General features: G+C 36.9%; 1 protein-coding gene across 6 annotated transcripts; it reads left to right on the top strand.

Annotated features, from left to right (window-relative positions):
- Positions 1–5: 5 nt before the first annotated feature.
- Positions 6–11,477, top strand: RO60 (Ro60, Y RNA binding protein). Of its 6 annotated transcripts, none has more exons than XR_008450890.1 (9): positions 6–273; positions 4,759–5,359; positions 5,877–6,097; positions 6,340–6,486; positions 7,814–7,951; positions 8,258–8,374; positions 9,111–9,217; positions 9,708–9,854; positions 11,107–11,246. XR_008450890.1 is itself a non-coding variant. In XM_054072428.1 (9 exons), the coding sequence occupies exons 2-9, from the start codon at positions 4,780–4,782 to the stop codon at positions 11,257–11,259; spliced, it is 1,617 nt and encodes a 538-aa protein (XP_053928403.1). In that variant the 5' UTR covers positions 6–273; positions 4,759–4,779; the 3' UTR covers positions 11,260–11,477. The 6 variants fall into 6 exon arrangements, 5 of the variants coding, with proteins under 5 accessions (XP_053928403.1, XP_053928404.1, XP_053928405.1 ...); XM_054072428.1 differs by having other exon boundaries at positions 9,111–9,224; positions 11,107–11,477; XM_054072429.1 differs by lacking the exon at positions 6–273 and adding an exon at positions 294–329 and having other exon boundaries at positions 9,111–9,224; positions 11,107–11,477.
- The last annotated feature ends 88 nt before the right edge of the window (positions 11,478–11,565 follow it).

Here is an 11,565-nt window from a genome sequence, read left to right as displayed (position 1 = left end):
GGGCCGACTGGATCCGGGGCTACCGCGCTCCCGCCCTACGGCTCCGCTCTCGGAGGGGCGGGGAAAAGCCTCTGCCCCGCGGCGCGCGGCGGCTCCGGCTCGGCGGCGCGGCTGCATCCGGGCACTGGGGCGCGGTCCCATCCGGGTCCCGGGGATGCGGCCGGGGCGGGGCTGCGGGAGACGCGGAGCCTTTGGTGGCGGGACCCGCCCGTTCCTCCTCATCGCCCGGCGGCCGCCGCGGCTTCGTGACGGGAACCGGGCGAGTCTTCGCAGGCAAGTGGCACCTTCCGGGGCGCGGCGGGGCCAGGGGAGGAAGGCGGAAAGACCCGGTAAATGCTTGTCACCTGGGCTTGGGAAACCCCGCCTGGGGATTAGAGGCCGTGTAGCCTGTGGTTGCTCGTCGGCCTCACCCCTCTTGGCGTTTGTCACCGCCAGAGAAGCTGGCAACCCCATTCGCGGATTTTCGGGTATCAACTCTTGATGCTTTTTGTTCATAGTTTTGTTTTGCGTCAGCTAAGCCGTCTCTTCTCTTCAGTCAATACGTTTCTTGAGCAAATAGAGTTTTAAGCAAGTTCTACAGTAGAATTTTTAGAGCACATTACATGGTTCTCGTGATCTGGTGTCTCCTGTGCTGTGTTCATGCTAGTGACCAGGCTGTAGGAGGAGCGGCTGAGGGAACTGGGGTTGTTTAGTCTTGAGAAGAGGCTGAGGGGAGACCTTATTGCTCTCTACAACTCCCTGAAAAGAGCGTGTAGAGAGGAGGGAGCTGGCCTCTTCTCCCGTGTAACAGGGGACAAGACAAGGGAGAACGGCCTCAAGCTGCGCCAGGGAAGGTTCAGACTGGACATCGGGGAAAAAAAAAAAATCACGGAAAGGGTCATCGGGCACTGGCAGGGGCTGCCTGGGGAGGTGGTTGAGTCACCATCCTTGGAGGTATTTCAAAGACAGGTAGACGAGGTGCTTCAGGACATGGTTTGGTGTCAAATAGGAATGGTTGGACTCAATTAACTAAAAGGTCTTTTCCAGCCTAGTGATTCTATGGTTTGTCATTTGGGAAAAGTTCCCTGAGCACTACTATGAGACAGAGATGCTTATCTTCTGAAGTACAAGAGCACAGGTTGTTGTCAAAGTGCTGCTGTAGTGTAGGTGTGTTCTGTTACAGCCTTAGCTCCTTGTGACAGCTATCATCTCTCTTTGTTCAGTAAACAATGTTTTTTGAAATCTTCAGTTCAATGCTTATACAGAATTTTGAGACCAGAGCAGGAGAATGGTGTTTCTTACAGAATGAACAGCATGTAGTTTTGAAGTATTTGATGGCAATTAGGAATATTGTTTTTAGAATGCAAATGCATTCTTTTTATATAAGATCTGACTCGGTCAAAGTTTAATCCCATATGTTTTTCACTACAAAGTTTGATTCATCTTTGTTGATGTACCGATTAAATGTAAGAACTTAGGTTAGAACCCGTAGTTCTAGTAAAGCTTTGTGCTTTTTGTATTTTTTTTCGTATGTACCTGAAACTTGTGCTGTAAGACATTTCCTATTTTAGGAAAACCAGGAGTGAAGTGTAAAAGTCATAGCAAATAAGAGGTTAACTTGGAAAACTCAATCACGTTATGGTACAGCAACATAAAGATACTGACTTAAACAAGCAAAGTGCAACTGCTGTATAGGCTGTTTCAGGCCATTCAAAGACATGTTTTACTTACAGATTAATTTATATAGTGTTTGGAATGTAAAAAAAAAAAATAAAATCACGTAGGTTTTTTTTTGTTTGATTAATAATGATGAGCAACCATGAATTTTAGTTCAGCAATTTTTGTTATGAAGTATCTAGTCTGTGACTCTCAAGGCTTTTCACATTGCTCTGTGCATCCACATAGCTCAGAAACTGGAAATGCTTATGGAGAATATCATTGGTAAATCCTGTATCAGCGTTTGAAATTCACGTTCACTGCTGCAGTTCGGTAGATAAAGACTACAGTTATGGCAGAGCATACATTATGTACATATTTGCATTTGCCTGTCTGTGAGCATGAACGTTATTTGTGTTGTACAGATATTAGAGGTGAAAATAAACTTGAGGTCTGGGCAGAGAAGAGGAATGAGTTAGAAGGAATAACTTTGGGAAATTTCAAGGTTAAAATATAAAACAGGAATTAGAAATGGGCAGTATAATTTGAATAGTTCAACAATGAATATGTGCTTTTCCAGGGGATCCTGGCAAAGTTTAAATTTGGTACTTGTTATTTGGCTGTTTAGTAGTGAAATTACTGGTTCGTATCAGCTGATGCAGAATCAAGAGTTATTTTTAAAATAGGAATTTATTTTTAAAGAATTTACAACTCATAGTAGGATGCAGAAGATTATATTGTTTTGAAGCTCTTTTTAAATCCCTGAGGCAGCAATAAGCCATTCGAGATAAGTCTGTTTTGTATCCTAGATTGTTTATCAGAATGCATTATTAAATTTATTTAAAGGTGTCGGAAGAGTTGTCATAGGCATTTTTAATGGGATAAGTACTGTAGGCAATTCACTTCCTTGTGAAATAGTATGTTCCATCTGAGAAGACGATTTTGAGGACTTAGTGAAAGGTGGAAGTTGTAACAACACTTGTGTTTGTTGCTCATTGTGTATTCCTAGTAAGATAAATTATAGAGCTAAGGTTCAGAAAAAACCCTAAATTGTACATTTGCATCTATCTTTTAAAATACGGGTTTGTGTCAGAAGCCTGTGGATTCTATCATGTACTTCTCTTCAGTGCTACGAGTCCATACAAAGGTAAATGTAAAAATTACCCATTGTTAACATGCATAAGTTAGGTTTGTTAAGCGGTTTAATAGAGAAGTGCAGCAAGAGAATTTTTCTCTGATGGCTAGCTTCCAACTTCTTCAACATAATACAGTTAACATGACGCTGCATAGTGACACCTAACAGTGAAGAAGTGAACCATTTGCCTTCCAGGATATTTGATGGAAATACTCATCTTGTGTTACAATATTTTATACAGAAATCTAGATATCAAATGAGATAAATAATACTTATAATTTTAGAAACATTGTACTTGTTTCATTTTGGTTTTATTCCCATTCTTATGATAATGGTAGTTAATTTATATTAGTTACTATGGAACTGAGAGTGTAAGGACAAGTGAGACTCTTCAAGGGCAGACATATCAGATGGAACCTGTGCAAATGGAAAAGTGTAGGAAAAACTCTAAAATACTTGGAAGTAGTGCTGATTTTCTTTACTATAATCAACAGAGTGAAAGTGTGAACTAAATCAAAGGCAGCGTCCTTCCAGGTCAGTTTAAGTTGTAGTACTCCAAGTGTGACTGAAAAGAGTTTTCCCGTTAGCCTCATTTTAATGTAGTAGTATTTATTATATCAGAGGGATTAAAGATGCAACAAGAAATTACTCTCAAGTTTTCATAGATATGAAGATCTCTTTACTCACGCATAATCCTTTATAATTCCTATTCTTATTTTTGCTTCAAGATAGTGGTGTTTACGTACAGTTTTTTCCTCATAAATAAACTAATGGGTGGTGACTGTGATTTCAGGATCTTTTGTTTGAGTTTTATATCTTTATTATGAAATATTACCTACTGTTTAATGGAACCAACTAATGGAAATGTATTGAAATAAAATGCTTTTAGACATTAAAATGTATTGATATGGTATTCATGCATTGCAAATGCCACCCATGTTATTTTCAGGGTATTTGCATGCTTCAGATGTCAGTGTAAAAGTCAGCTCAACCATGATGTGTATTCAAATTGGTTTGACAGGAAACACAGAATGCTGAAGCACTAAGGAAAATAGCTGAACATTGGTGCTCTGAATAATACAATGGAAGATATTTCTTAGAAAATTTTTAGCTGAAACCTGCATTTTTGAACCAGGTATCAGCATTTGGCTTCTACTTTTACAATTTTCGCAGCATGAAGAATATAATAGGAGCACTGATGATTCTTTATTGTTCAATTCTGGGTGCAGACAACACATTTTACAATGCTAAATGCTCTCCAAGTAAGGGCAGTGTTGTTGCTTACGGATATTAGAACTGAACTCTCTTGCAACTCAAGAATGTGTAAATGGCAAGACCTGAAAGATGTTAATCATTGTGCTGTTTTCTTGCTTCTTAACCTCAAATGTAAAAACCATACAGAATTTGTTTTTGTGTCTGTGTGTTTTCTTGGATCTGACTTGAAACAGCAGACTATTTCAGCCTATAATAAAGGTAATTTTTTCTTGAGCTACTGTCAGTTGTTAAAAAGTTGTTGTCCGAGTCTCACTGGAACCCACCATTTTTAAACTCTCACAAAGCCTTCTGACTAAACAGTACTTAGGTCTTCTTTCATGTTTCTTCAGTTGGTCAGTATTACTAATTCTTCATCAAAGTGGAGTAGGGCAAGATCTGAGCAATCTAGAATGCAATCCAAAAACCTACCTAAGAAAATGGTGTAATACATTAATGCACTTTTTCTGTGGGCCACTTATTGAGGTTAAGTAGTTTCTAAGTTGGTTTTAAGGAAATAAATTTGTCACCTTTGTAACTTGGATTGTTTGTTTGTTTTTTTCCCTGAACTGATATGTTTTAGTTTATACTTAGGGTATGCTCTTATTAAATTTATGAATGAAAAAAATCTAAAAGTGTGTAGGTAAGATATATTTCCCTTGCTGAGAAATGATAAAAGAGTAGAGCCATCTGTTTTTTACAGTATTTCTTAATGAACGTCATTATTCTTTCAACAGACCTCTTGGAAGTGTTAAGCAATGGAGGACGAGGAAAACCAAGTGCAAGCACTGAATGAAAAGCAGGTGCCAAACTCTGAAAGTGGTTATGTGTGGCATGTCACTGATATGAACAGACTACAACGTTTCTTGTGTTTTGGTTCTGAAAGTGGTACTTACTGCATCAAGGAGCAGAAGCTGGGCTTTGAAAATGCAGAAGCTTTAATAAGACTGATTGAAGAGGGTAGAGGTTGTGAAGTTGTCCAAGAAATAAAGACATTTAGTCAAGAAGGCAGAGCAGCAAAACAGGAGCCTCTGCTTTTTGCTCTTGCAATTTGCTCACAGTGTTCTGACGCGAAAACGAAACAAGCTGCATTTAAAGCTGTTCCAGAGGTGTGTTGCATTCCAACCCATCTCTTTACTTTCATCCAATTTAAAAAAGATCTGAAGGAGGGCATGAAATGTGGCATGTGGGGCCGTGCACTGAGGAAAGCTGTTGCAGATTGGTACAATGGAAAGAATGGCATGGCTGTTGCTTTAGCAGTTACAAAATATAAACAAAGAAGTGGTTGGTCTCATAAAGATCTTCTGAGGCTGTCCCACCTAAAACCTGCCAGTGAAGGTAATAAATTCTTATTTACCTGAAAATACTATGTTTTAAACCTTTTATGTTTACTGTGGAACTATTTTGCAAACCCAAGTACCATTGTAGACTGATGATATTTCTTGGTGGTCTTATCCTGTAAATTGCACCTTAAAATCATGAGTGGTCATATCAGAAATTGACCTGCTTATCTTCAAGGTAAATAGTTTGTACCTTCTTTTTCTTCACTTATGTCAGAACAAGGTAAAAATAATACAATTCCCTTAATTTGTTCCAATTTGTGTACAAATGATGAAATGGCACTTTTTTGTTATCTGGGAAGATTTGTTGTTTTCAAGTGTGTTAGGCTCCTTAATTATAAGGAGAATAATATAGTGATTAAAACTACTGTTCTAAGTTGTCTGTGGCTGAAATTTTTTTCATAGCTGATTGGCAGGTCTGAGAATGAAACCAGCTAATTCATTTGCCTGCTAGAATGATAAATGCCAGTATAAAGACGGTAATCCTGCTTGGAAAATATTTTTCTTTTCAATAGGAATTGCTATCGTCACTAAATATATTACCAAAGGGTGGAAAGATGTCCAAGAGGCTTATAAAGACAAAGCAGTTTCTGCTGAGACTGAAAAAGTCTTAAAATATCTGGAGGCTGTGGAGAAAGTAAAACGCACAAAAGATGAATTGGAAGTTACTCATTTAATAGAGGAATATGGCCTAGTTAGAGAGCATCTTCTGACAAACCATCTGAAATCTAAAGAGGTAAGTAAACTTAATTAGATTTATATTCTCTTTAGAGTAACACTTTAGAGTAACTCTTAAGTCCAGTGTTCAATAAAAAGTAGCCCTGATGCTGTTTTTCAAGTAATTTAAACTAATGATGATCTTCATGTAACTTGTGCATTTATTTTTAAATACATTTATTTAATATTCAGATGTCAAATCTTGTAGTTTGGGAATCTATCTTTTTTTTTTCTACTTCCCTTCTCTTTCCTTGATCGTAGGTTTGGAAGGCACTGCTGAAGGAGATGTCCATTTCTGTATTGTTAAGAAATTTAGGAAAGCTGACAGCAAATTCAGTGCTTGAACCACGAGGTTCAGAAGTGGCAATAGTATGTGAAAGACTAAGAAATGAGAAACTGATAAAAAAGGTAAGAACTTGTTGAGAATCAGTGCCAACGACTGTGGTTTTTAGCCTGTTCCTACACTGTATTTCTTCAAGCAACCTCTTTACAAAATAAAAGGGACGTCCTTTAGAGGAAATGTGCAATTTGTTTCCTTAAAAAAGCTGCAGCGGAAAACCTGCACTTGCCTGTATTTATAATTTCTCGTTTTATTTCTCCCCCTCGTCCAATTCTGAATATTTCATACAAAATCAGCGTATTGACAGCTAGGATCTTTTCTTAAATTAAGGCAAGCTGTGCCTACTGGTTCATCTATTGCTTTTGAGTCTTGTAATTTAAGTAATACAAACCTAAAAAGTGAATGGAAGTCACTTGTGTAGGATCCTAGGAAACAAACGAAGAAACTAGCTCAGCAGCTAAGAAGAAAAACATGGAACAAAGAGACTTTCTCCTTTTGTCTTGCTTTACTATCCGTCAAAGACATCAGAAAATAAGAGGGAAAAGTGGGTTCCCAAGAGGAAGAACAGAGTTTTCAGGAATTTAATGGGAGATGGAGAAGAAAAGTACCTTTTTTGAATATTTTTATGGGTTGGGGATTAAAATCGGCATACTTCACTTCTACAAAACTATAATTGAACTGAGGAGAACAACAGTAGGTGCTTTTTTTTCCCCCATCCCACCGCTCTTCCAGTTCTCTGGTTTCTTCTTTAATCATACATAGTCACTAAGGTGCTGGAGAAGGGAAAGTGAAGATAGTGACACAGTACCTTGATGGAAGAAAGATGACTAGCAGGCATTCAGATTTGCTGAAGTTTGCTGCTGGTAGTGATTAATGACCAAAACCCCTCTTGAGGAAAAAGATAACAAAAAGTTGATAAAACTGTAAAGCAAAGATGTGGTACTTAGCATGCCACATAGACAGAGCAAAAAAAACTATGAAAATGTTTGAACTGTCTTCGTGTAGTAAGAGAAAAATGAATGCTGTATTCTGAAAATAGTTTCTTTGTCCAGTTTTACTTTATCTGATACAAAACTGGTTTTAGGTTTGTTCTTTTCCTAGCTCCACTCCTTTCCCCTCATCATGACAGGGACTTACTCTTACTGCACTGGACAATCATAGATAGAGCTGTAAAATTTTGCCAAAATTCTGGTGAAGGCATAAGATAGCATTTGGAATTTATTGGAGGATTCTGGAAAGGAAATGAAGTCCCTTACCAGTAATGGACAAGTATCTGTTCATACAACAGCTGTGTAAAGACTGCATTAATTAGTTTGGGGGGTTTTTTTGGTTTTTTTTTTTTTTGGAAGGAGTTCAGATTTTCAAAAACTTACTGTTGATGTATTTTTTCTGTAGGGTAGAATACATCCATTCCATATTTTGGTTGCATTACAAACCTATAAAGCTGGACATAGTAGCAGAGGAAAGCATTGGTGGCGTCCTGATGAAGACATTTTAGAAGCTTTAGATGCTTCATTTTACAAAACTTTCCAGGTAGTATAGTTTTTTGATTTGTTAAGCTTTTTAAGAACTCTCTGTATTCTGAAAGCTTATAAAATGGTCAAGAAAAGCTCTACATGAATCATAATTCTGAAACTTTAGAACAAAAATCTTAGGAATTGGGATTTCATTAAAGAATAAAAACTTCATGATATATTTAGCTTTTAGCAATATTATTGTCCTAACGTTACCTCAGAAAGAGTAAAAAGAAGCTCCAATTCCAGGGTTGAAAGCAGAAGAAAGAAGAAGAAATTAGTATATTGATTATATGTATCTTTTTTTTTTCTTTTTTCCTTCTAGACAATTGAACCAACAGGAAAACGCTTCTTACTTGCAGTTGATGTTAGTGCGTCAATGACACAAAAAGTTTTGGGCAGTGTGCTTAATGCTAGCACAGTTGCAGCAGCAATGTGTATGGTGAGGCATTAAACCACTTTTATAAGCATTTTCAGCTTGAGCTGCTCTTTTGATACAAAGGGTGCTCTAAAGCTGGTTAGAAATCAGAAGGAAACTCTTATATAATATTTTTGGGGTTCAGAAGATGTGACCTTGTGTCTCACTGGTAGACCAGATGCTTAAAGCTACTAGCGAACGTTCAGAAAGATCAAATTCAAGTTGGTTTCCAGTGTAAATCAAGGTGTCTAGGCTGCTCTTTTGCTTATCTTAGCTGAAAATACATGTTAATTTCTTTCAGCGGCATTCGTAGAATAATACAGATCAGATTATGAAATTCTGGGATAAATCTTGTTTGTGTTTGAGTTATCAATATGACCTTTGTATTGCACTTGCTTCCCCTCAGTTTGATATTCTCAAGCTTCTTGTGCATTTATATTCTAGAGGAGTTGGACTTTTGTGTTTGAAATTGTTTAGTGTTTCATGTCAGAAGGGAGAGGAGAAATATGGAAGTACTTTGCTTACAGTAATTAAAGCAGCCTTTAGTTCTGATTTTTGCAGTGTTTATTTGCAGTTATATTAAGGAATATTTAAAGTGTAGAGTGAAGCGTTAGTGCATATGAGGAGCCATGCTGACTTACATACAGAAGGATATGTCATGTTGTGTGTTTGTTAGGGGATGCCTTGATTTAAATGGGAGATGCCTATACATTAAAAATGCTGAATAGTATAACTGAATTATTTTTGTCTTCTTTCTCAGGTTGTAGCACGTACTGAGAAGGATTCCCATATTGTTGCCTTTTCACATGAAATTGTCCCTTGCCCAGTGACGACTGATATGACGTTACCTCAAGTATTAGTGAAAATGTATGAAGTATGTAAAAAAAAAAAACAAAAAACCAAAAAAAACCCCAAAAAAAACCAACAAATCAAACAAACCCAAAAATTTAGGAATTAGCTGTTGCTAACATTAGAATTTAGAAGTCTCAGCATTTACCTTGTATTTTCTTCACAGTTGTTTCAAATACTGTGTTTAGTCTGCATCTAAAGCACTGGACATTTTTTTTGTTCCTTACTTTTATTTAAGGGAAGTCAAGCTAATGGCAGTTCAGCTGCCATATAGTAAGTGTTACAATTTAGAATGACAGTGGTAAGTCACAGTTACTTAGTTTGGAAACAATATTAAAAAAATACAAACAACAAAAAAGACTGGAAAAAATAAAATTAAATTATTAAGCAAATTGTTGTTTAACGAAGAAGCCTCTGTGTGTGATAAACATGAAGCTTCCGTACAAAATAATTTTCCCATGGTTTGCTAGTTTCTGTATTAATGTGTTCCATGTATATTTTCTTTAAGATTCCGATGGGTACTACTGATTGTTCCCTTCCAATGATATGGGCTCAAAAAACTCAGACAGCTGCTGATGTTTTCATTGTATTTACTGATAGCGAGACCTTTCCTGGAAATACTCATCCTGCAACAGCTCTGAGAGAGTACCGAGAGGTATATATGCTTCTGACTGTTCATAATTGATGAACACAGTGCAAAATAAATACTAGTTCTACAAATGTTTTAGAGACTGAACTCATTGTGATTTTTTTCAGTAAATAAATACTTATTTTTAAAAACTCCAGTTAGGTAGAATTGGTGCACACATAGCACTACTTCCACGTTTTTAAGACCACTGAATTACTAGAATTTGTAATTATCCACACTGTTCAGCATACTGCAATATCAATGAAAATTTGTTTGATATTCAGGGAATATATTAATTTCTGCATTCCACATGTAATTGAGTGAATAAGATTTTCATAGGAAGTCCTTACAGAATGAAATTTGGCTCAGAATAAATTTAATTCTGATGTCTGCAGTAGATACCACAAAGTTTTCATAAAGTAATAAAGATAAGCCTGCAGGGAAGCTGGCAATAGGATGAGGTGATAATATCTTGTGAAGAAATCTCATTATGTTTTCAAGGGGCTACTCTAAACTGTGCAGCTTCAGAATTTTGAAATAGAATGAAGAAAAAACCTTCTTCAAGCACATTATTATTAGAAACTCGTATTTAATCACCAAACAATATTTTGTGCTGTAAGAGAACTGTTTTTTTTAAACTGCAAAAAATACTTTTTGGCAAGCTTGTATGTATAGGCATTAATCTTCATATCATGTCCACCCAAGTGAAATCTTTAACTTGCCCACTCTTGTTTAATTTTCTTAGTTTCTTCAATTCCTAAATTTGTGCTTTAAACAAAATGTTCCTGTGCTTTGGCCTTCCTGCCTCTTGCTTTGCTTTATCTTGGGTATAAACCTGCAATATCAGCTCATTTAGTAGAATTGTCCAGGCCACAGCTGTTGCATTTGTTCAGCCAACATTTGTAAATCCCTGCTTTAGACAGCATAAACATTCTTGACTCCTATTAGATGATTTGATAATGATTATTGAATGTTTTCTCTCAGTGTGACCTGTAGAAGAGCAAATGCAATGTTTGAAATAATGTCTCAGTATTGCAGGAAAGTTGTGCTGATATATGTCATTGTTTAATTAAATGGAAATAATTACAAATTTACTGCAGGTTAAATACAACATTAAGAGGTAGTCTGCATTCTGGTTATGGCATATCTTCTTTCTACCTGTATGTCTATTCATACAGTGGTTTATGCAAGCATGGTAGCAAGATTTGGCTGTCTGGCATGTTTAAGTTTCTGTATATTTGTGTTCTGACTTTTTTTTTTTTTTTTCTCTTTCCTTTAGAAAATGGGGATTCCTGCTAAATTGATTGTTTGTGGAATGACCTCCAATGGTTTTACGATTGCAGATCCAGATGACAGAGGCATGTTGGATGTATGTGGCTTTGATGCAGGAGCTTTGGATGTTATTCGAAACTTCGCTTTGGATTTGATTTAATTTTCTAGACATCTGGTCTTCCCAGTGGGTCCATTGCTGGCAACAGACTTCACCCTGGGAACTCCCAGCTGAATATACGTTAGTAGAATATGGCACATTATATACATATCAGAATTTTAACATTTGTGAAGGGAAAACAAGAAAAGCAGATGAGAAATCTCTTTTCTCTTTTCCTGTTGCACACAATTTAAAAGAACAGTGGGAAGTTTGCTAAAAGTAGCTACAGGGTTACACAATACGTAATTTCATTTATAATAGATTGCAAATATTGAGAGATTTTTAATTTTCCCCCTTCTTCCCCTCCCC

The sequence above is a fragment of the Cuculus canorus genome, chromosome 8, assembly GCF_017976375.1.
Source record: "Cuculus canorus isolate bCucCan1 chromosome 8, bCucCan1.pri, whole genome shotgun sequence".
Classification (NCBI taxonomy): domain Eukaryota; kingdom Metazoa; phylum Chordata; class Aves; order Cuculiformes; family Cuculidae; genus Cuculus; species Cuculus canorus.
Note: the sequence above shows the minus strand (reverse complement) of the source record. Positions and strands in the feature narration are given on the sequence as shown.